The 27,302-nt window shown below is 29.7% G+C and overlaps 4 protein-coding genes across 6 annotated transcripts in view; 2 read left to right on the forward strand and 2 right to left on the reverse strand.

Moving 5' to 3' along the window:
- The window catches only part of LOC125824498 (uncharacterized), a 263,589-nt gene that overhangs the window by 56,981 nt on the left and 179,306 nt on the right, over positions 1-27,302 (forward strand). The window lies entirely within an intron of this gene.
- LOC125824540 (probable E3 ubiquitin-protein ligase RHY1A) overlaps positions 1-27,302 on the reverse strand; it is a 293,655-nt gene that overhangs the window by 39,027 nt on the left and 227,326 nt on the right. The window lies entirely within an intron of this gene.
- Positions 958-1,555, forward strand: LOC125824557 (uncharacterized). Its single transcript, XM_049503959.1, has one exon. The coding sequence runs from the start codon at positions 1,085-1,087 to the stop codon at positions 1,550-1,552; it is 468 nt and encodes a 155-aa protein (XP_049359916.1). The 5' UTR covers positions 958-1,084; the 3' UTR covers positions 1,553-1,555.
- Positions 5,997-12,613, reverse strand: LOC125824513 (homeobox protein knotted-1-like LET12). The gene is made up of 6 exons (XM_049503906.1): positions 11,794-12,613; positions 9,289-9,409; positions 8,176-8,369; positions 7,303-7,434; positions 7,094-7,230; positions 5,997-6,413 (listed from the first exon to the last, which is right to left on the reverse strand). The coding sequence occupies exons 1-6, from the start codon at positions 12,460-12,462 to the stop codon at positions 6,392-6,394; spliced, it is 1,275 nt and encodes a 424-aa protein (XP_049359863.1). The 5' UTR covers positions 12,463-12,613; the 3' UTR covers positions 5,997-6,391.

Raw genomic sequence — 27,302 nt, forward strand, 5'->3', positions numbered from 1 at the left:
ATTTTTTCAAAAACATTTTTCATTCATAAATCAAACACTAAAAATCTTTTTCGGAAAATATTTTCTACTCACCAACCAAACATGAGAAAATAAATCAAAAATCAACTTGTTTTCCAAGAAAACATTTTCTAGGAAAACATTTTCCTTCATACCAAACACACCCTAAATATCTGCATATCTTCTTTTTACGTGCCTAAACCAATAACTAGGGATGGCAATGAGGCAGTGCGGGATGGGGGTGGGGTGGGTTGAGCTTAACCCCGCAATTATTTTAATCCGCCCCGCATAAACCCGTCTCGCATAACTTTTTTAATATTTTCTTTTTTTAGTTAAGTTTGATACTAAAAATAAAATTGATAACAATAAATTCTTTTTTTCATTAAGTTGTATTAATTTAATAGGATAGTGACTTTAAAAATTATTTTTTAGGGGTCAATTGGAAAACATGCAAGAAATTGTATTATTTGTTATTGAATCATTTTCATATACTATCTCAAATATTTTAATAGATATATAGAAATTATCTTAATAAATAATGTTCTATCACTTATAAAAATCACATATATCCACAACCTGCCCCTCCCCGCATTAATTTTTAAAAAGCCCACTTCAACCCACCCTGTATCCACCCGCCGCATTGCCATCCCAACCAATAACCAACTACATCCTAGACATAAAGAGAATAAATATTACACTTAAAAATAACAATAATATATGTCCATAATTGACTAGATGATATAATAAATCATATATTGCTGAAAATAATCAACCAATATTTACTTAGTCAAAAGAAAAATCATCAAAAAACACCTCATTACTCAATCATTTCATTCATCTTTCTCAGCCATTTCCTCACACAAAATATATATACACACCATCTTTCTCCATATCCACCACCATTCATCTTCCTCCCCCCCAACCCCCAAACCCAAATCCCAAAATCTCAAATCTCCCAAAAACACACACAGAGATTGAATTTTTTGCTGAATTTTCAAGAATATTAAACAGAGCATAACGAAGAACAGCTAATATACCCCAAAATACACACACCCAGATCGATTTTTCAGCTGAACTTTCAAGTGAAATGATGAACAACACTTATTCACCCATAAGAGAAACTGCCCAAGAAGGAACAGAATCCTATTTTCACGAAGAACCCTCTTCAATTTGGTGCGCCTGTTTCAGATTCCCCTGTTTCCCATCAACCCAAAAAGAAGGAGAAGCAAATTCTCTGCTCCAAGAAAGAGAAAACAGAGATTCATGGATAGTGAAAAATATGAAGGAATTGAAAGAGTATTCTGAACTTGTAGCTGGACCCAAATGGAAGAATTTGGTAAGGAAGATCGGAAAATACTGTAATCCTAAGAAATCTTCAGCTAACACGACGCAGTTTCAGTATGATTCAGATAGTTATGCTCTCAATTTCGACAATGGCGGTGGTGATGTTAGGGATGATGATGATGGGCTTTTACGTAATTTCTCATCTCGATTTGCTGCTCCTTTTTCTGGTTTTGTTGCTAATAATAATCCCAATAAAAATGCTGGTTTGTGATAATTATTGGAGAAAAAAATAATCGTTATTTATGATTTATTGTATATTTAGGGGAGAAAATGGTGATGAAATTGATTTTATAAATTTAATTAATTTATTGTAGAAGTAAAATTCTCCTTCTTACCATTTTTATAGTTAAATAAATTTATGTTGTGAACTTGTGATTAGTTAACCATTCTTTATATATAGTTTTGGGTGTTTTGATCTTAAGATTATAAGCTAACACAATAACAATAATAACGTATTTAGTGTAATCTCATATATAAGGTATTTAGACTTTTTATAAAGTGATTGTTTTCAAAAATTTTAGACATCTCATGTGTTTTTTTAAAACTCATGAATAGATATATTGCAAATTTGTTATGAATTGCCTAGTTTTATAGTGATCATTGATGAACGAATGTTTATTTATCTAAATCCTTTTATTGTTATTTTGGAGATTTTTATATAAATAAATAATTTATCTAATTCACTCTTTATGTTTCTTATCTTATATAGTTAGTTGATTATATATGATTATACATATACATATATAATATATATGAATTATATGTAATGTTATAAGCCTATTGGCTATTTTTAATTTAAGTAATTGAATGTTGTTTTAAGTGAATTCTTTTTTATCTAACATCTCATATTTACTATTTTTTTTCCTTCTATTTTATTGAAAATAAGAAAACTAATGTGCACTAACAAGTCATAATGTGCAATAATTATTCTTGTATGGTGAAAATTATTGATTTTTATATTAAAGTTAAGTTCACTTCGTTATTCCTTTAGCAAAGGAAACGAATCTAGAAATATAGAATAAAACATTTCATGTTAAAGTAAGAAAACTATTTAGTAACTTATTGTAAAAGTAAAGTAAAAGAAAACTACACTTCATTCTATTGCCAAAATACAGAATAAAATAAAATATATTTATATTAATTAATTAATACTCCTTTTATTTAATTTATTATATTTGTTCTATTTTAGTTTGACACAAAATTTTAAAAATATATATTAAATTTTCAAAATGTTATTTAATCTCGTGATACTCCATATTAAAACAAAAGCAGGCCTAAGGCGGCTCAGAATAAACATGTGCCACCACCTTCATACAAACTTTAGTTATGATTGTACCACCCTTTATTCGGTATTCATTTTATGATCTAATTAATCTGTATTTATGTTGAAAATTTTCATTTTAAAAATAAAATGCTTTTTACTAAATAAAAATTTCATACAAAAAGAATTGAACCTAAATTTTTTAATTAAACATAAAAAATATTTATTATTTTATCACAATTATTGATGGTGCCGCCTTTATAGACCAAGCTATGTGCTTCCCACGATGTGAACGATTGTAGAAATTTCAATTCTTTGTATGTACACTGTACTAATGTTTCTTAAAATTATTGACCAGAATATTATTGTGGCCAACTTGTCTACGTTTTTAGAGATATTTGGAAGATTCATTTGTCCTAAAATAGTGAGTAACATGAATAACCAAGTAACGTTGTTTTTAATAGATTTTCGACTTTAGAATATAAGAAAAAGAAGCACTTTGCAAAAGAATATAACTAAAGTGAAAAAGTCATGATATAATATTATAGAACATGACAAAATATTTTGAGAAAGGAACGGTAACTACAATAAAAGAAAACGATTATCGAAGTACAAGAAACGACATATAGTAAAGACAAGAAACTATAAAAGTAATACTATGACTATTCGTAAGTAGAAATAGCAAAACAATTCTCAACTGCCTTTCAACCTTCTATCTCTTACCCTTTTTAAGTTCCAACCTAACAAAGAGAGTGAATTTAATTTGCTTTCTTTCAATCGTTCAGACCACCAAACTTGTACTATTAACTCTAATAAGAAAAATACTATATACAACTAAAATTATGTTGAAACCAATAAATCGATGCAAAAATTTCCTACATAATGGAAGTTACTAAAAATTGTAATTATTGAATAATTGTAGTAGTACTTAATAAGTAATATTGAGAAACTATATATCTTGTCTTGTAATACTATGTATATTATCTTGTAAATACTTAAGCTGCCATTTTTAGGTTCGAATTTAGGTTTAAAACATTTAAGAAAAAACTATATAATTAGATATACTTCACTGCCATATGTATTATTACTATCTATACTTTCAAAATATTACGTATCTTACCACTAATTAAGAGTTTTCTACGTATCTTACACTTAGATACATGTATTTTTGCTACCAGATACACAAAAATAAGGAGAGAGGCGAGCGAGATTGGAGAGGGAGGCAAGCAAGATTGGGGAGGGAAGCGAGTGAGATTGGAGAGGGAGGCAAGCAAGATTGGGGAGGGAAGCGAGCGAGATTCATATATATCCCATATGCATGCAAATTACACTACATACATGTATCAGTATGTATCAGGAGTGATTCACATGTATATGAGATACCATGGGAGAGTGGCGAGGGAAACAAGCGAGATTTGCTACATTTGATCCCATTTATCCGATATACATCTATCTAGACGTATCTGGAGATACCAAAATCTAGAAAAATACATAATATTGCAAATCATGAAATATATGTAAATTTCCTAACATTTAATTTTTTTTAAAAGGTGGGTTAGCCCAATTCGCGGCCCATTTAAGATTGGGCTAGTCAAATTTCAAAGCCTTGGGGATCAGACCGATCCCTATTGATAGCTCTGAAACTCTAATCTTAACATGAGTAAATTATGCTTAAATGATAGTTTTGTACATTTGTAGGATCAATCTTACAGTTAAACTAAAGTGAAAATTACACTTTATGCAATGAGATTAATATTTTTTAAAATACATGTGTAATCAATTGAAACTACTACATACATTAAATGAACCAAAATTTGATGAAATTAACGGTATTGTTCATTTACCTTGATATTTTGTAGTATAATGGTTAAGAGAGATATCAAACTCTTACCTATCAAATATAAATACTTTAGCGACAATTAATAAATGGTAAATTGGTAACAAGTATAATGGTTAAGAGAGATATCAAACTCTACCTATCAAATATACATACTTTAGCGACAATTAATAAATGGTAAATTGGTAACAACTTAATTGTCACTAAATATGTTTTTAGTAGCAACTAACACTCTTTATAAGTGTTCTTAAAACCTATAGCGATATTGCATCCGATGGCATTTGTCTAATGACAATAAAAGCTTTAGCACTCTTTGTTAATATACAAATTTATTGATGCTAAAATTATTTTTATTGTAGTGATATTTAAGTTTGACATAATGTTTGTGCACTTAATTTTTAGACTTATATCTAAATTTTGACTAAGATGTCTTATATTTCAAATTTATATGTCTACTAAAGTTCAAACAATCAAACCTAACTTTGAAACTCAAATGTCTAATTCATTCAATACCCTTTAAGAATACACTTTCTTAATATATTCATGCATTTTCAACTTGTCATTTTAATTAAATAATTAAAAAGTTTTGAATTGTTATAGTCTTCTAGATGTCATTCATTATGAAAGTGATGGAACCAATACCATCAATTAGATGGACGATACAAAGAGCTAGCTTAACATGGTCTTAAGGATGACACGTATAAATTAGGAAATAGTTTAAATAATTTAATTAAATCGATAAATGTAATAAAAATCTAAGATATTTTTCTGTCTCTCTCTTTCATGGACCCCTCTTTTTGTCTAACACTAATAAGTCTAGTCATCATACATAATTTGTCCATAAATTACGCATTCATTTTATAAAAATGAAGTAGCCGGCAAATAAGATGAAGAGATAAAATTATTTAAATATATTCAGAAAAAAAAAATGAATATAGCTCAAATTAACAAGTTGGAAACATAACTTGTTTATGTTTTCATTTTCACGATAAGAGCTTAATGAATTTTAGAAATATGCTTGATAATATTACTCATTGTGTAGGTGAAATATCCTCAATAACGCGCACCTCAAACTAATTCTATTATGCAGGTAGAATTATTTAACTTTCAAAACCATTTATCTTCACCCTAGTCCATTTTTTCATACGTATTTTCGATAATATTAGTGTTAGGTAGATAATAATTGTATTTCTTTTGTAACCTTTTTTCAACTAACAGGGAAAATTGTTCCAAATTAGTACCTAACCATGTCATTAAACAGTACATCATACTAAATAATATCTTTGTCGTGCTCTTCTACTAGCTACTAAATATAAACAATTGAAAGCTACTATGAGCTTATTAAAGTCAATAACAACCCACCAACTAATGTTTTAGCTAATTTGATGGTGAAATATGTTAATAATTAAAATGACGTATAAATAACATTATATTTATGAGTATGTTATCGCAATACCCATATTAGTTGACGTTAATCTTAAGCTTTTTAAAATGATTTAGAGAATAAGTAATATATATCAATAGAACTATAACTCAATCAACACAATTCAGTGGAACAAGTAATTATAATCTACAACTTCTATTCACAAAAATGAGTAACACTAGCATTCAAAATTACAACATAGCCACCAAAATACTTGATACAAAACAAAATTATATAAACTGAAACCTGTTGTGCTAAAATATTTGGCTTAAAACATAGAAAATTAACCTCATAAAAATAAGAAAGTGCTAGTATTACTTTCACAAGTATCTATACTCTCTTTTTCTTCTAAAGCATATCTTAGTCAACCAGGTCAGCTTGGGAACTTTCTGTGGTCAATTCCTTCACACAGCCAAAAACTCATTAATTCAATTTCCCAAATTCTAGCCATTCATGTTTTGGTTTTGTGATGAAGCTTTATACTTGCTAGAACACAAAAACTTCATATTCTTCTTCATCATGTCTTTTTTTACTGCTTGATTTCACCTGCACTACTTTTATCGAATATCGAGATTAGCATTAAAGAGTTTAATTTTTATACGCTAGTTTATATTATTAAGTCGCCTAAAAGATAGTTACATGGTTAAGACATCGATCAGGTTGCTTAAAAGATAGCTACAATGTGACCTTATAAATAGGACATGCTAACAGCTAGAACATGTTACTCCCTTTGTTTCAAATTGTTTGTCTAGTTTTGATTTGGCACGGTGTTCAAGAAAGTGAATACTTTTGAATATTGCAATCTTAAATTAAATGTCTTATAATCTTGTGATGATCTTAAACATGTTACTTGGAAAGTTAAAATAAAAGAGTTGTCAAAAAAGAAAAGAGGCATTCTTTTTAAGCGGACAGACAAGTAAAACAAACAAATTGATAGTGTAAGCTTCCTTACACTGTCTTTAAATCTTAAAGCGTGTGATCTATGTTGCTCGGAATCTTCATACATGCCACGGGTGAGTGTCGAATCCAACACACATGCAACAACATTTTGAAGAGTTCGAGCAACATAGCATGTGATTAAGGGAAAAACTATGTTACTTGGACCCTCCAAAGGTGTTGTCGTACTGTGTCAAATCCTTCAAAATTGCTTTTGAAAAATCCGACACATACCTGACAATAGTTTTGAAGAGTTCGAGCAAATAAAGGGGGAAAAGAATGTTGATCAATCTACCTCTTGCGTTTGCTTTTCTGAGAAGAAGATGTTGATGGATTGCTGTGCCAGTTCCTTTTCCTTTGGTTAATAAACCAATTGTTTATCTGCTTCAGTTGTAAACCTGTTTCTTGCACTAATCGTGCTTTGTCTTCCTCCTATAACATTGAACAAAATTTGAGAGATGTAGTAGTAAAATTTGATAGAAATTTTGTTTCTTTGGTACTTACAGTTGGATAAGGCCACTTAGAATGTGATTGCCACCAAGCTTTCAAGACAGATGTAGTATCACCAGGCAGCTTTCCTGCTCTTCGTTTGCGTAAAATTTCCTCTCTAATGTCGACAATCTTTTCCTTATAGCCCTTTAATGAAAAACAAAATCAAGAAACTCATTAGCTTTAGAGAGAAAGAAACTTAGGTTATCTTTCGAGCTATCTCGGTATAATTTTTAAGTCATTAGAAAGGATACATTGTTATTTACTTAATTATGTTTACAACATATCACGTGTAGGTGTAATTCTTTTTGATAACGAGTGATTAATAAGAGCCTTGAAACCAAGAGTTCTCTAGGTTTTGCTTACATATTGAATTGTATAGAGAGGGTACACTACTACTTCCTCCGTTTCAATTTGTTTGTCTAGTTTTGACTTGACACGGAGTTTTAAGAAAGTAAACAAGACTTTTGAATCTTGAAGTAAAATTAAAGACATGTAGAATATACAGAAATGTTAATTAATCTTGTGGTTTTAAACATGTCAAGTTAAAAGTTAGAACTAAGAAGTTGTCAATAAAGGGAAGAAACATTCTTCAAACGAACCAAAAATAAAAGTAAGACAAACAAATTGAAACAAAGAAAGTATTTTACTTAATTGTATATGTCAACATGTTCCCGATTCTAAGCATACGAATTGTTTCTGATAATGAGTGATAGTGAAACTTGAATGCATGACTTATGTTGTTTAGCTTACCTGTTGAATTGTGTGACCGTCGCGTCTAAAAGCTTAAAACCATTAACAGAGGGTACAATACTATTTCTATTGTATTAATTTTATTATTATGTTTTTTAACAGTATCAGAACATCCAAAAGTTATGTTTCTTTTACCTGTTTGAGCTCATGCTTGAGTTCTTGCCTAACACGCTCCATCAAGGACCTTTCACTTTCAGTAGGTACAAGAGGACCAAATCCCATGCTATCTGGTCCATCAAAACCTCCATCCAAAAAGTTTGTGTCACTATCAGCCTGGTCATCATCATCATCAGACATGGTTGCTCCTGTACCTTCACCTGGTGCTACCCCTGTTGACAGATCATCTGAGTAATTATAAAAGTCTGCAACACACACTTGGCCTACATGCATATGTAACTGTCGAAAAGCTGGTGGAGCAGACATTCTTTTATTCTCTTTTCAGCAATGATAACAGTTTACTGACTATGTGATAGATGACTACATAAGTGTCATTAGTCATTACTAACAAAACAATGTTAAATTAGAAGAATGAGGCTATCGACCTATTAATTCGGACAAACGTACAACAACAACATATCGAGTAAATCCCACAAAGTGGGACCTGGAGAGTGTGACTGTACTCCGACTTTACTCCTACCCCAAAGGTAGAGAGGTGGTTTCCGATAGACCCTTGGCAGTTGGCTCAAGGGAAAACAGTGCAAAGCAGTCTAAAAAAAAAAGTAACGGAAGCAAAAGAAATAACAGATAACAACAAAAACAACCAACTGTAACAAAAAACAATAATCGAGGTAAAAGGAATCGACAAATAGCAACAGAAATCGAAGGACTTATAATCTGTGTTTACTGGACTCTTAAATTACCAACAAGTATGTGTCGAAAATTCTCAAAAAATAGTGCTTTTTTGGAGGATCCGATACGGTTGCATCAAGATTTTTGGAGAGTCCTAACAATATAGCTTATAATAAGGCAATCATGAGTATCGCATATGGTTGGTTGTAGTGTAATAATTACAAACAAATGGTGTCTTGGCATAGCAATGGATGTAATATTAACATTAAAGGGATGAAGATGAAAATACGAATGAAAGGAAATATCTGACAGACACTATAAAATTGAAATATGATCTAAGCTTTTTAACTTTAAGAGTTTAACATGAAGAAACAAAATATAGGCAGGCTTCAAGAGGAATAAAATCAATTAGAAAACAAAACTGACAAAATAAAAAGACGGAGTAGACAATGATGTCACCTGTTAAGCTTTGTAGAGATTGTTCGAGCTCCCAGCAAGCCATGACAGCTTCCATTGCATGGACACGGACATGTTGTTGCAGTTGTTCTTTAAAGGAAGAGAGCAACAGAACATAATGTGTCTGCATCACAAGAAGCAAGACAAAAGGAAGAGACAAAGGAAGTATGAGATAACATATCACATCTCTTAATGTGGATATAAACTGTATAATTTGCAGTTAAGATTAAAAGGAGAAAAAAAATGCAGAAATGTGTGCATGAAAATGTTATTACATATCAGAAACCATTAAAGAAGATACAAAATAATGAGGTAACATGTACAGGAAGTACGCTTGTGTTTTTGAGCAAGACAAACTTGCTATAATGCTAACAATTATACCAACACTTGTGGTTCATAGTTACTATTGACTTGGCAACATTATGAATACTTAAGCTTAAGGATTCTGTAACTGTTGGTGTCTATAGACAATACATACTGCAAAATTCGAAGCAAAAAGATGATGTGAACTCTTGATTTAGTACATACTCATAAGATAGAGATAAATAGCAAGAGCAAACAACAAACAACATATCCAGTGTAATCCCACAAATGGGTCTGACCCCTACCTTGTACGGGTAAGAGAGACTGTTTCCGATGGATCCTCAACTCAAAAAACTAAATAGCAAGAGTATCTTTCAAATATCATATACAAATTTGTTTTTTTTCCTTCCGTAATTTCTTATAAACATAACAAAATTAAACAGCAAGAGCATCTTTCAGAAATAATACAAAACTTGTTTCTTCTTCATTTTTCAATGTCTAGTTTAAGACAACGTTGGCTTTTCAAAATTCGTGCGCAGCACATGAATTATTTTAAATAATAACCTTTGTAAATTGTTCATTTTTTTTCAAAATGTTAGAAAGATAATCCACTTTCCATTCTTCACTCCCATTGAAAGAAACTATTGTTAGTTAAACTACTTCACCATTACTACAACCGAGAGATCAACAGATAAAAGTAACACAAACATATCGACATGATGCCTCAAGGAGATTCTCCAAAGCATTTTCCCTACATTAGGGGTCAATTATTAGTGTATACGATAAAAAGATTCCTCTTTTGATGTGACATCTAGATATTTATATAGAGATCTTAATAGTTAGAACTCTCAAATATATTCCTGTAGAAATATACTCAGGATAGAAGCACATCTGAAAAGAACTTATCCAGTTCCAAAATTCTCTAGTCCAAACCTTTTCCCTATTAGTTGGACAGCATCCAACTATGCAGAGCACATGATTTAGGAATCAAATTTCTATAAAAGATTAGTTCACAAGGCCTAATAACCAAAATGCTAACCTCTCTGGTTAATATCAAAGCACAGCAGAAGTAGTTTAACAACAAAGGAAGCTGCTCACGGCCATATTTTTTTACCTTGACCAGATTAACTATATACTCATTGTATAGGTTTACATTGGCAGAGCCAGGATTGTCGAAAAGGAAGTAAATAGAAGAAGAAGCCAAAGGAATTCAACATATGATATATACATTTATATACATAAAAACATAACCTATAAATACTGTGTAAGGGTATAAAATTGACAATCCTAGGACAAAAGTGGCTCTTCCACTACAGGTTTATATGAATTCAGGAATTGCCATAAACTAGACTAAACTTAGTGCATCATGATAGTGAAATGATCACTCTGCCACCTACGATACCCCACCACATTCACATGATAAACCACACATATAGATAGAGCATCAATCTTAAGCAAAACCTTCTCTCTATGGCCACAATTCAGATAGGGAATAACACAATCAACCGAGTAATTCATATCGAAAAGTCTTAGTTTAGTAAGTTCAAAAACAAATCTTCAGATTGAAACACATTAATGTGAAGACTTCCACTAACTTGAATGACAGGATAAGCCAAAGATTGAGCCTTTATTCAACTCTCTTCACTCTCCTACATCAGCTACGCCAATCAAAATTAAACACCCAAAAAAATATCTAAACTCCAGGAATTTAAATGGTATTTCCGCAAAATCCAATCATTACAATGACATCAACAAAAGTCCATTCATTTCACTCCACACTAACATTTGTTGATGACCTCAATGCTACAAATCATCAAATAAAGCCAAAATTTGTGCCGGCCGAGCTCACCTTTCAAGCATATTATGAATATTATAAGCCCAAAACAACACTTCACCATCCTCAATCCTCATAGAAGTATTACAGATTTCTGAAGTACAGCTATTAACATATCCAATTTTTGTTGTAAATTTTGACATAAGCTCCTTACGACAACATATCCAGTGTAATTTCATAAGCGGAGTTTAGAAAAGATTAACACCGGCAAAGTAAAACTAGACTATTTTCAAATTAGATAAAAATAGGCTTTTAAAAAATACTCTTAAATATATCAAGCAAAAACTAATTTTAAAACTTTACACACAAACAAAGAAGAAGATAGAAAAAGCTTAGAATTATGAAGAAAAATAAGGAAATTTTGTGTTTACCATAAATTGATCGAGGTCTTTATCATCTAGAGGCGGTTGACCTTGTCCAAGTACAGAGTATTTGGCTACCACGTTTTGCGATTGAGCTAGCTGAGCGTCAATCCTCGGTAATTGATCCACCGGCGTCGCAATTCTCAGGCACGAAACGTGTGCCGACAGTAGCTGATCGTATAAAGGATGATTCAATATATCCGCTTTACATTTCTCTCTCTCCCACGAGTTCTCCTCTTCATTATTATTATTATTGTTTTCATCTCCTCCTCCGCTATGCTGTTGACTCATCTTCTTCACAAAATTCATCGACTCCGATAACTCATCATTATGCCCACCTCCACCTCCACCTCCACCGCCGGCCGCCGCAGTAGGTGAGAGCCACTGGTTAGAGTTTGACGAGTCGGAGTTAGATGTCTGGAGATGAAGGAAATTGTTCCCTCCGGCGACGGCAGCTGCAGCTGCGGCTGAGGAAGGTGAGGATGCGTTGGCGAACTGACTGTGTTGTTGACGAAGGAGAGAAGTGTTGAGCCAAGTCGGAGGTGACTTTCGAGAGTCGTGATGAGGAGATTCAGGTAACATGGAACGCAATACCGCGTTTTGTTGCTGCTGCTGCTGCTGTTGCTGTTGTTGTTGATGAAGAGCCATTTCTTGAGAAAAGTGGTCTTGAAACTCCATGACAATGGCTTCCTCTTTTTTTTTTTCTTTTTTTTTTTATAGTGTTTGTTCAATGCTCTCTGTTCATATTTTTTTTGGGTACAGAGAGAAGAAAAGTAAAGAGAGAAAGAGAATAGAGGAAAAATAACAACAGCGTTTACTATAACAGTTGTTTTTGTATACATATATATACTATGTTCATACAATCACGATACTCAATTGATTGATATTTTTAGATTCGAAATTTATGGAAGACATGATAGGAGTATTAGATAAGATAATATTTATATTTATAATAACAAATATATTATTTGAATATTTATTTAAACAAAAATATAGTGTATACAGATACTACTCCTCCGTTTCACAAAGAATGATCTAGTTTGACTTGACACGAAATTTAAGAAAATAAAGAAAAAATTTGAATCTTGTGATTGTAAATTAAAGTTATATCGAATGTACAAAATTGTCTTTTAATTTTGTGGCCTTAAATATGACACGTGGAAAGCTGAAATTAAAATGTTATAAAAAAAAAGGTCATTCTTTTTTAAACAGAGTAAAAAGAAAAAGAGGTCATTCTTTTTTAAACGGAAGAAGTATTATTTTACTTTGGAAATTAAAAAGAGTTAGAGATTGTTAAAAATTATTTAATTTTTCTTATGAATATTATTGGTGGGCGTTTGATTTCCTAACGGGAGTAATTTTTATTAAAAAGAACTTTATTATTATTATTATTGTTACTCTTTTTCTCTTTTCACTATTATGTTGTCTTTGAAATATTCTATTTAAATTGGGAAGTTTTTTCTATCTTTAAAAAATGGGAATACATATTATTATTATTATTAGATTTTATTTATGAAATTATACGAAATATGTTTTAGATGACTACTATTCTTTTATTTATGTATGAAATAAATGTTATGGTATTATAAGATATTTAAAATTGCAAAGGTATATTCGGCCGTCTTATAATCTTTTTCTGGGCACAAAAAAACAAACAATATGGGCAAAATCAAGAATTCCTTTTTTTCTTTCTTTTTTCTTGTTTGGCATTAAAAGAGTTATGTGAATTTTTAACAAAAGCATTACTATTTTCTTTCTTCTTTTTGTCTTTTTTATATGTTTGCGTTAATAATTTAATTTATATATAAAAAAACCATCAAAAATGATCCAGAAACACAACTTCAATTTGAAATTACATATTTTTTTACTATTTATTTAATTTATTGTATTAAAAAATAATATGCATTGCTTAATTTTAAGAAGTACTTATTTTGGTTACAAAGATATAATTTCGTCATTTTCATTATTTTATTTCAAGCTAACTGATTCTGACATTGTTATTTCATTTTTTTGATTAAAAATAACTTATCCGATAATAATTAGTATAACAATATATTGAGTAAAATTTCACAAATGAATCTCAGAAAGGTAAAATCCACACAGATCTTACTATTACATCATAAAATTAGAAATACTATTTTCAAAAGACCTTCATCCGATATTAAATACTATATCACAATGTAATTTATATCAATATTAATAACTAAATAAGAAATAAAATAATCCTAAAATTTTATCTTATAACTATCTATATTTATTCAACATATCCAATAAGTAAAAAAATATCATCCTTTCAATAATGACCCAGTATGTCTCCAACTCATGGAAGATGTGTTCATTGTTGGCATATGGCTACTATACACGGTCTAATCCAAATTGAACTTCTAGCTTGAAAAGAAAGGATAGACTAAAAAGTAATAGATATTCTATTTAGACTTTTGTTTATTCGAAAATAGTTTCTTTATTTCTAGGGTAAAAGTAAAAGTCCGTATATATTTAATTATTTTCATATTTCTCTTAGTAGAATTTATGAGTATATTTTATCTCATTTCCTTGGATCTTCTTTACTGTTAAATATTTGTAATAAATCAAAATCAAGCTATCACGATTCAGATCGTTGTCATTGGCACCCACACTAACCCTCTGGTGGGAGAACCATTACTACTACTCAAACCAAGCAATTAAACCAAAACTAAGGCATTTAAGTACAGAAAAGCAGGAAAATACTAAGGAAAGAAATAGAGTTTCCATAAACTCTAACAAAAGTCTAATAATAATAAACTAACAATGCGAAAGTAATGCCTAGAACCTGAAAGTCAATGTACCAAAACTTCTAACAATGAACAAAGTCTAAACAAGAAGGGATACAACCTCAACTAATGTACTAATAACTAATAGAACTGTCTAAGTCCGAAATGTGGACATAGACGAAAGGAGAACTCATGGCAGCCCGGAAGAATTGACTCACCCTTGAATTCGAACAACGATCATTGATCTCCTAAGCGAGGTCTGTCAGTAGCCGCTTGAAGATGCCATGTACTCAACAAAAATAAGAGCAAGTGTAGTATCAATACGCAACCACAATGTACTGTAGCATCACGCGGCAATCCCACTAAGTGCAACATACATAAGTCATCACAACAATTAATCATATGCATATAACGAACATATATAATATTATCAATATTTACTAACAACAAACAACTTCACATTTCTCAAGATACACAATTATATCAAATCATTGGTTCTCTCATAGAACCCAAACTCAACCAGTTAGCATACCAAAACGTAGTACCCGATCCAATGACTATGCCGGAACGTGGCTACCGATCCAAGTTAGTTATGTCGAAACGTAGCAACCGATCCATTCAACACACCACAATCACAATCATAAGTATATCCTCAAGATTATACAATTAAGTCATGATTTCATGGTAACCATCATTCATCTATCTCATTAACAACAAGTGTGATCAATAATGCAACATTCATCTACATACATGTATCATAATGAAGCAAGAACAAATACACATCACACAATCATAGAATCACAACCATCACCTACCTCGAAACAAGCTTGAAACCCTGAGAAACTTGATCCTTCCCTTTCCGGATTCGTTCCGCTTATTCTTGGTCTACAAATAATCATAATAACATGAGAATCAATAAATAATCACTAAGTATCCGGATTACTAACAATTCTAACAATCCTAGATCATACCCATGATCCCAAGTATCCAAATAGGGTTGTTTTCACCATAGAATCTAGATCAAAACCCTCCCCTATCGATAATTACCCATTCTATTACATTATACAAATTGAAAAATGGATTCGGGGAGTGAAAAACTTACATTTAGCCTCAAGAATGGTAGAAAACTGTTAGGAGTCGCCCGAGGTTCGTTCCTTAGCTCTAAAAATAAAAAAGTGCAGAATAAAGTCGTTTAGGGGTTTATTTACGACTTTAAGTCGCATCTGGCCCTCTACAACGACCCTTATCCCGCTACAGCGACCCCACCAGAGCGACGAAATCCAGCGCCAAAGTGGCTTGCACGAAACAGTGAGCTATTTTAATAATTTCAAAATCCCCACTTCACAACACACCTCTAACCCACGACGCTCAGAAAATATCCTTCACGCTAAGATCAATTTCGAGAGTTCTACTCACCGAATTCAATTTCGTAAAGTCGTACGGATTCCTTAACGAGTTATCTAACCAATCATGTAACCAAAATTATAAATAAATCAATCAATTGCTACCAGATTTCCCTACACCTTAATGACTCCGATTTCGTCCAAATTTGGATTATGTTGGGAAATTCCAAATTATTACGAAAAAGTTTTTCGACCCAAATTTTTTTCCCATTGGCTTTTCTATAACGACAAAACCCGGTCGTTACACAAGCAAATAAAATTAAGTGGATGGAGTATATATAGATCTTGTCTCTACTTTAGAGATAAAAAGAAGTCATTTCTAATAGACTCTCGACCTAAACAAATAGTTCAAAACAATTTCAAAAAAGAAGTAATAATTAAAGTACAAGAAACAATAGTAATAAAAGTAACAGGTATAACAAAACGAAACTACAACAAACAATACAATAATTAATATGAAATGAAACATAAATAAATACTCTCTTCGTTATAATTTATTTTGATTTGACACAATATTAAGAAAGTAAAAAAAAGATTTTTAAATTTTAAAGTCTTATTAAAATATGTCAATGTATTAAATTGTCTTTTAATCTTAGTGTCTTAAAAATAACATGTAAAAAATTAAAATTTAAAAAATTATTAATAATTTTTTTTTTTAACAAAGTAAAAGAGAAAGTAAAATAAACAAACTGAAAGGATGAAAGTATTTTGAGATTAAATATGACCCATTCATTCACCAATTATTCCTAAAATTATTTAACATGTGCACCACGTAATAAAACAAAGAGATACACAATTTTCCTTTAGAATGAGTCTCATCAACATTAATCATAAATAGGTCAAAAATTAATTTCATGCATACCAAGTCTCATCAACATTAATTATAAATCGGCCACAGATGAAATGTCACTTCTTAGTCCTTACTCCTTACTATATTGGTAAAAAATTATTTAATCAAACATGTAGCAAAGGTATAAAAATATTACAATAAATTATCGAGTCAATTAATATTAATCAAATCAAAGACTTATTTAACATTTCATAAATTAGTTACTTGTGAGTGCAGATGCATACTACACATATAGATGTGAATGCTTTTGATTATTGTGCATGCAACTTTCATTGCATACAACTCACGCGAATGATCATGATCTTAGTCTGAAACAAACAAATTAAATCTTTTGATTATACATTTCTATATTTCAATTTATGTTGATATTGTAGATGTTGAAATTTTGTGGGACTCTACAAAACGTGTTCAATTCAAGTTAAGACTCTATAAGGTGTGTTCAAATTCCAATTAAAATTCTTGGAGGTTACTTAACTCTAAACCCTAGTTCATCATGCATGTACAAATGATATTATATTTCCTTCTCAAAAATTCATAAAGAGATCAACATCTAAAATATTTCCTAAATTCATGGAATATATCCATTGAGATCAAATCTCAAAATTTTCTTCACAAATTCATGGAATATTAGTAAAGAGATCAAATTCAAATCATTTTAATTCAAGAAATATGCTACTAACGACCCTCAAATTATAGAAATCAAGTCCAATTCACTCAAGTACGGGAGATACGTCACTAACGACACTCGAATCATAGATAAATCCTAAAATAGAGAAGAATCAAGGGAGGAAGAGATTTGTACCCGTAATATTTATCAATAAAATCATGTTTTTTCATATTTTATTTGTGATTTCTTCATATTTTATTAGTAATTACAATTTATTTTCTATCTATTTAAAATTTGTTACAAACAGATACATTATTTTTTTTATTTTGTCGTAATTATGAAATGTAAAAAGAGTATAGAAGAATAAAAAAGAGCGCGCACCAACCAGCAGTAAAAATGAAAAGCCAAAAAAAAAAATGTTTAAGGTAGGCATTTGCCTTATTAGAGTGGTCTCAAATTCCGTACTGTTTCCCAGTATATAAACGGAACGTTGTGGTAGAGTCAGAACTTTTACAAATGATATATAAAATATGAAAAAAAAATAAAAAAAAGCTAAATAAAGAGAATTAAATATTTATTATATATAAGTAAAAAATAATTCTAATTATATATAAATAATGTTTTATAACATTTTAGTGTTGACCCTACGTGACTTCGCTTCCTAGTGTGATTGGGACCATTGTCAGGAGCACGCGCCGTAATGCACCCAACTAAGTCCAAAAACACAAGAAGCAAAATAGTGTACTATTTGGTCCACCTTAATTATATGACATGTTTTTTTTTAAATAAAAAGCTTAAATGTTTTGAAAATAATATTTTTTAACATCTTCCTTCAATTTAAAATAAAAGTTAACTTTCCTATGTCAAATGAGAACAATATTTTCTAAAACTCTCTTACAATTTTACTATCCAATCCTGACCCCAATTGGAGATTCAACTCCCATTTCTAAGCTGGGATTTCACTATCGATTGTAATACGAGGCTCAAATTTTGACTTAAATAATCCCAATTCAAAGCTCAACTCCCAATTCTAATATAAGATTTAATTTTTAAAATTTTCACGAAATTTCGTCTCAAATTCTAATCCAACCCTCATTTTGGACTAGACTCATGACCTTGACCCCGAACACAACTACTAACCCCCACTCAAGACCAGACTCCTAACCCTAACTTGGAATCCAGATCATGATCAGAGACAAAAGTCGAATCGTAAATCAAAGTTAGAGTCTATTTTCAGGTTAGGTGGAGAGTTGGGGTTGGGGTTAGGAGTTGAGTTTTAGAGTATAATCAGAGTCGAACCCCATGTCCTTGGTAGATATCGAACAAGTTAGGGTTGGTTCATGTTAAAGGATGAGGATTCAAGTTAGATATTATACTCAATACAATTTCATAGCATATATGCAAATCTTATTTTTATCTTAAAATATAGAGACTATTTTAGATAGATATTTCGATTCGAAAAAGTAAGAAAAACTAATATGAATACTACACTTACATAAGATTATGGGGCTCACATTTCTGTCTCACCACGTGTCCACTTGTAGTAGCTACGCTAGATTGGTCCCCTACCTACTTCTTTTTCTTACTCCTCCCTCCCATTTTATGTGGTTCGTTTTGAATATCGAGATTCAAGTAAAAAAAATTTTGATCGTAAATTTTTATATATTTTTTAAATATTTTAAATTATTAATTATTATGACTTATAATACTTTTTACGTAATTTACAAATATATAAATTTCATTTCAAAAAAATTAAAGATTTTGTGCGTAAATTTCCGATCAAACTTAAACTATTTGACTCTCAAAAACGAAAAGTGTCACATATTTTGAGACAAAGAGAGTATTTTTAATTAATTTAATTTAATTAATTGGATTGGTGTAGTTGCCGTCACTGCTATGGCAATCACTCATCAATCAACGCCTTCATCTTTGTTGTACATCAATCTTCTTCTTTGTTTTATATTTCTAGATATTTTACGATTTTTTTTTGCTTGATATTTAATATTCGTATTGAGAATTGATTGAGTTGAATTTGTAGTTTGTAAGACTGGTTCGGGGGGAGCAATTTTTCACCTATGATTATTTTTATACGAGGTTTAAAATCAAAATTTATAATTCATGAAAGAGTAGTTTCATCCGCTGCATTACATCATTTCATACGTTTTTTTCCATTTGTTTATGAAGTCCACTATTCATATTACACGCTTGTTCTTGTTCACATTTTATATTGCCAATCCTTACGTGTGGAAGATGGTTAAAATTAATTAAATTTAAAATATATAAAATATATCAAGATATTTTTAATTTTGTGATCTTAAATATGTCATCGGAAAAAAATAAAATTATCGAATTATCAAAAAGGAAAAATGGAGTCAAAGTGAAAAGTAAGATAAACGGATTGAAATGGATAGAGTAAATTATTACTATACTAAATTAAAAGCTACTATTACTGTCCCATACTAGTTGATTATCATCTTTAAAATAGTTGTCTACCTTACTAAATCAAGAAAGAATTAATTAAATTTTTTCTATATTACCCTTGTAATATTTCTTTTTGAAAGTGTTCGCATTTGTTTATAAAATTCTCAATAAGTTTTTTTAAGGGGTGAATTAGTAAACTTATCTTCTTATTTATGATTTTTGTAAGCACCGTACTAAATGAAAAGCGATCAACTAATATGAGACTGAGAGAGTAATTAATTTAGTATGGTTTGATATTTTGTGGCACGATAAATCGATAACCATAATTTGTTTGATTTCACTGTATATATACTCATATAATATAGAATTATAAACTCAGCTTTTCAAGAAAAAAAATCAACTATATCATGTTAACACATCTATGTAGAAATATTTCAAAAGAAATTGCAAATAATTTCCTTTATTAAAAAAATTAAACAACAAATACATTTTAATCAATATAGAGTATCAAAGTTCCAACATTAACAATTAATGTTGTGCTAATGCTGGTTTATATTTTTTATTATAATAACAATAATATTATATATATATATATATATATATATATATATATATACACTTCGGTATGGTATAATGCAATTCTTTTATAAATATTGTACACCGTATCAAATATCATTTTATTAAAATATGCATACCATACATCATGATATTAAAATTGAAATAACAAAAAAAGTGCTATTATTGGTGTAGGACTTCTTCACGCACCCCTCCTTCACACTTAGGACGGAATATTTTATTGAGATTAATTCTGTTTTGATAATACGTCAACAAAAACGGACATTGAGTTTTACTTGAAAATATTTTCTAATTTTCATATTTAATTAATCTAAATGTTATGAAAAATTATGTTAGCAAAATTGCATATTTATTTTTGCTCAGAAAATATTTTTCATATTTTGCTGGATAATATAATTTATTTTTTAACTTATTAAATACTAAAAAAAAGTATTTGTTTTCAAAAAATATTTTTCCTTTATAACAGACACATCCTTAATGTTCACTATTTATTTCACTAGTCTAAATGTACCTTGTGTGCTTTAATTGTAGGGGCCAAGGAGTTTGACACTTCATACAAGTGGACCAACACATTTTGTGTCATTACATATATGGTCCTTGTTCAATTGGTCAACTTGACAAATCAATGAAAGAATTGAATTCACATAAATAAATCAAAGACATATTAGTATTTGTTATGTATGATAGTACACAAACTAACGAGGTTGTGATGCAATAATAAATACTCATTTATTCTTAATCAAGAAGTTTTAGGTTCGAATTCTTTGGATATAGAGTCGCCTTTATTAGGGAGTGTTTTACCTCCTAATGTAAGACTTCCTGATGTGAATTCAGATTTAGTCGGACTCGAATGTGGATATCGAATATCGAATATCGAATATCGAATGAGAAGCTGAGCACTTAATATTTACGTCAAATCAATTGGGTAGATGATAGACTTGTATCAAATATTTCCATTATGAACTTTGTTTGCTCAATAAGAGTAAAACAACACCAATATAGATTGTTTTTTTTTTTTGGATCAAAGTATGGAATAATAATTTCTTATGTAAGTGCGAGATTGTGACGCCTTTGAAGAAGGACAAACCAATGAGCGAGTCACAAAAAATGACTGAAAACTTTTAAAACTTCTGAAGAACAAGTGTAACATGATATTTTAAGTGAATTTCATAATGATCTCGATGCATACTATATAGTATATACTATATACCAAAGAAAAAAGGACGTATATATCCATTGACAAGCTTCATAGCATTTGTTGAAACCTCGAACGAGAAGTGTGTGACACCAAAACATGCTTTACCCCTTGACATATTTTCACCAATATGAGATTGGTTCATGACAAAGATAACAATTTAACTTTAATATATATATTTTTTTAATATTATACTTAATAAGATGATATTAATCAAATATTGTTATATAAATTAGGACGGAGAGAGTACTACTTTTCTTTTTCATTTCTCTTTTCTATTGTTTTCCATCAAACATAACAATCAAAAAGAATTCCTCATCTAAAAATATTACTAGTATAGCTCAAGTTACTGACACTTTAGGGGACACAAATATGTATTTATATATAAATGGAGTATATATATATATATATATATATGTATGTCTAGTTCATTTTTGGTGACACAAGTAAGACAAAATCAATATTCACTGACACAGTGACACCAATTATTTTATTTATTTATTTATTGTACTTTGAAAGCTCCATATACTCTTTTTTATTACTATTAATAATAATTAATAAAGTGCTACTACTAAAATGGACTTTTTTTTTTTTTGGGTTTTTTTAAGAATGGAGATATTCAAATAGGAGAGCAAAGATAAAAAAAATTGTTGATGTGAATTTAGATTTCAAGGTTTTAATATTTTGAAAGAGAATTTGTATGTGTTTTCAATAAATTTTAGAGTGACAAAAAATAAGTTGCAATTACAAGTAAAATATGAAGAAACAATTTTATTCATCAAGATTGTGAGTACAAATTTGTTGATTCCTTGATTATTTTCTCATAAGATTTATCCATGATTCGAGAGTCGTTTGTGGCGTATTTTCTCGAACTAAGATGATTTTGATTGATCTCTCTATAAATATTTATTGAATTTGCAGAATATTCGAGATACATCTTCAAGGGGATATAGTACCATTTATATAGACATAAACTAGAGTTTAGAGTTGAATAAGCCTCCTAGAATCCTAATTGAAATCCCAACACACTTTGTAGAGTTCCATAAAATTTCAAGGTCTACAGAATGCTTACAACTAATAATTTGAAAATATGCATACGATATTTTGTAAGTAGTGTCGATTAATTATTAATTATGTCACAACTCACCTTTCTCATATTTTGGTTGATCAACTTTTTAGGAAAACATTTTCTCTAGAAAAAAAAAAAGTTCCTTACAAATTTAGAAAATGACTTTCATAATGGAAACAGAGAAAATAAGTTTCACAAATGACGTTCCACGTTGATCGCATCCTCTCCACCTCCCACACACCTAATTATCACCCACTCTTAACCCCATCCCCCACCCCTACCTAATGTGGGGTTCTCTATTTTGGCTATGGGCATTACATATGCAATTATATTGGTCGAGAGTTAAACATGATTAATTGAAGAGCACAAGGATCAAAAATAAAAAATAAAAAATTAATAATTCAGTGAGTAAAATGATTAATTTTTCTCAAATTAAATACAATTATATGGAATTGGAGAGTTTTGGATGCATTGACAATGTCACGTATTAGTCTCTCATTGTCTTCTAAATGATTTATTGATTTATATCTCCTAACAACCACTATTATTATCTTGTCATTTCCATATTAATTAATTATAAGACATTCAAAACGTGGTAGTCAAAATTGACAGAAGTAAGTTGTATCTCAAGCGTGTGTCTCTTATTGATTTAATAAAAAAAAAAGTACTACTATTATTTTATTTTGTAAGGAATTTGTATTTTTGGTGTACTCGTATTATATAAGAAATGGCTTAGACTTGGATGCGCACAAAAGAGTTAGGTCGCTAGGTAAAAAGGGTGGATCTTACTCTTTCACGAGCTCGAGATAGATGTGAGACATGTTGAAGTCAATATTGGAAGAAATTAGTTGGTATTTTAAAGGGAGTATACTTTATTGATTAAGAAAAAATAAGTTAATTCTTTTTATTTTTTAAGGATCTTGTATTTTTAGTGAAGTAGTAAAGAGCACGAAAATGCTTAGGCTTGCACGCACACAAGAGAGTTAGGTCGCTAGAAAAATGGATCGATTTCATTCCTTCATGCTCGCGATTGAGGCCGATCGAAATCAATTTTGAAAAAAGTTAGGTCGCTGGAAAATGTGAATTTGATAGGTGGATGAAAAAGGAGGGGAGGTGTTAGTAATTGATCCTAATTAGGGCTTAAAAAGTTGATTAATTGGGATTTGTGTGTATGTAAAGGTGATCCAAGAAAATGTTTAAAAAATAATCAAGCATTATCATCTTGTTTAATTAGTACTAATAATTAATTAGCAATGCATTATCCACTCATAAAAAGTAAACATGATGTGTGTGGAATCAGTTAACATTGTCTCATCCTGTCCTATGTTTCTTATGACAAAAAATCATAAGGATTCTGTGTGATTAATCATTGTTTCACACCAAAAATATTCATCAGAATAGCATATTATAAAAATATGAAAAGTATATAATAAAAAAAGGATTAATTCAACTACATGACAAAAGACTGATAATAACACATTTATTAGTTTCAAGTTTCAACTAAGCCCTTTTGTTAGTACTATTAAGAGATAATTGCAACCTATTAGTAGAAAAATAGAAATTAGCGACAGATAAATTTTATAATCAGTAAAATTTATCACTAATACAATTTATGACGAATGAAAGATAAATTATTTAAATATTTTATTAGCTATGAATTATTTAGCAACAGAACAAAGACGAACTTCATAACTAATTTAATCTTTTTTATAGTGATACTGCAGTCCCTCGATTGTTGATAATGTGTGATTTTGATCGTTGTGTGTTAAGTTGATCAAGTATATTTCATCTTCAACTACTTAAAATGTACTTTTCTGATCAACTTGCTTAAGAATTCTTACAAATTTAGAGACAAAATAACAACGAAATTCATAGCTAATTTTAATTTTTTCGTAGTGACACTTTGATTCCTCGATTATTGATAAAGTCTGATTTTAATTTCTATATTATTTGAGTAAGCACATTTAACCGTCCGCTACTTGAAATGTATACTTTTGATCCATTATTCACAAATTTTCAGAAAAAATTAACAGTTTCATCATTTAATTATATGTGTTATTTTAAATTTGTACTATTACTTCATATTTTATTAGCTATGAATTATTTAGCAACAGAACAAAGACGAACTTCATAACTAATTTAATCTTTTTTATAGTGATATTGTAGTCCTTCGATTGTTGATAATGTGTAATTTTGATCGTTGTGTGTTAAGTTGATCAAGTATATTTCATCTTCAACTATTTAAAATGTACCTTTCTGATCAACTTGCTTAAGAATTCTTACAAATTTAGAGACAAAATAACAACGAAATTCATAGCTAATTTTAATTTTTTCGTAGTGACACTTTGATTCCTCGATTATTGATAAAGTCTGATTTTAATTTCTATATTATTTGAGTAAGCACATTTAACCGTCTGCTACTTGAAATGTATACTTTTGATCCATTATTCACAAATTTTCAGAAAAAATTAATAGTTTCATCATTTAATTATATGTGTTATTTTTAATTTGTACTATTACTTCATATTTGAGGGTAATATACTTCTTGATTATTTCAAATAACATATTTCATATATAAACGGATGACAACAATAGCGGAACTAAATTTTTTAATAAGAATGTTCAAAATCTGAAGAAATAAACACATGAACTAATCAAAGAAAATTCGACATCTACTATATATACATAAAATTATACAGTAACATTTTCCGCCAAAGGTTCCCTAACCGTATGAAGGCTCCACCCTGAATGAAAGGTACACATACTGATTGATCAAATTAAATGTAAAATATGTTGAGTCTATTATTAAGGACCAAAATTAAATTACCGAAAATCAAGGGACCAAAAAGTGATATTCTTCTTATTAAATAATTAACATTATAATTGCAATTAGCGGTGTTCATGGTTTGGATAAAAATCGATCCAAACCGAAAAATCAAATCAAACCGATTAAATGAACCGATTTAATTTGGGTTTTGGTTTTAGATTGTTAAGAACCGATAGTATTTGGTTTGGTTATGGTTTTGTTCGAAAAAAATCAACGAAATAACCGAACCGAACCAACAAGTTATATACATAAAATTAATTATTATACATACATAATATATTATATTCATAAACAATTTTAAAGATTTTATATATGTTTCATCAAAATATTTATAATTTACTTATGAAAGAAAAAATGTCCAAGGTGAGAACATTTTTCTTATTGGTTCCATGTATATGAGTGTCTATGAAAATTCATTGCGAGACTGAAAATGTCATTGTCTCTTCCTTCTATGCCAAAATAGTGAATTTTGAAGTTTTATTCAATAAATTCAATGATCCAAAATTCTGTAATGCCAGTCATTCTAATTATTTTTTCGTTTGAATGGATTGTTGTCACTTTTTTCACGTTTTGAATGAATTGTTTCTTTTATTTTTATGTATGGTTAATAACCGAATAACCGAACCAAACCAAACCAAAACCGAAAACAACCAAACCGATAAATGTATATTATATTTGGTTTGGTTTGGTTTTGATAATTTTCAAACCGATTAAGTTGGTTTGGTTTTGATTTTGACCAATAACCGACCCAAACCAACTCGTGAACACCCCTAATTGCAATCAACTGGTATTTAAATAAAATATTTATTTAAACGGACGAAAGATACACATATTAATTAATTAAAGGTTAAATATTTTCAGTCTATTAATAAGGACCAAAATAAAATATATTATTAATCAAGCGAGCAGTGGTGAATTTAAGTGCAAAAAATAGGGCGCCTGAATCCGTGGTCTCTTCGTAAAATTAGATATTTTATGTATATATTTTCTAACATTTGTATAATATTATATTCTTGCACCCGTACTATAAAAAGTCTAGTTGGTCCACATGGTTAAATGTTGAGCTTTTGACTTTGAGGACTGAGGATCAATTTCCACTTAATACATTTTTCTTGGTGCATCCATGTTTGAAAAATCCTAGATTCGCCTCTGCAAGGGAGTAGAAATAATATTCTTTCTACTGTTAATTAATTAACATTATAAGTGCAATGAGTTGGGATTTAATTTAAACTAAAATAGATTTGCAATCTCTATCAATCCCACAATTGGCAACTTGATAGATTATGTTGAGATATTTTATTTTATTTTCCTTTTTAGGATAACGTCATCGTCATTAAAAAAAAAAAGAAGGTAAATACAGTGAAACTATTAATTAGTTAATTAATTAGGATTAGGACCTACATCAGTGGCTAATCATACATATTAAATTACAAAACAGGTAGCGTGGCATGCCTTTTTGGTTCTTTTGAAGGTTAACGTTTCTAATTGTGATTAGTTTCACTTAATTATTCTAAAATGAGATGATCTTTGTAATATTAATAGTATTACCTAGTGCTAGTTGTTCAATAATCAATAGATGTTCATCGCTCAGCATCATAAATAAATATTAGTTTTTAAGAAAAAATATATGTTTGTGTAATTATTATCGATCATATTTTCATAAGTTTTACACTTTAACTATCTCTTGTTTTATTTTTTATTTTTACGTGAATGGTTAATATCTACTCAACTAGTTGTGTTTTAATACACAATGATGATAGTCCAAATTAAAAAAATGGAACAACCGCTAATAGTTCAGTAGGAAAATGAAATAATTGATA

Source organism: Solanum verrucosum, unplaced genomic scaffold, assembly GCF_900185275.1.
Source record: "Solanum verrucosum unplaced genomic scaffold, falcon-dt-bn FXZP01000022.1, whole genome shotgun sequence".
NCBI lineage: Eukaryota > Viridiplantae > Streptophyta > Magnoliopsida > Solanales > Solanaceae > Solanum > Solanum verrucosum.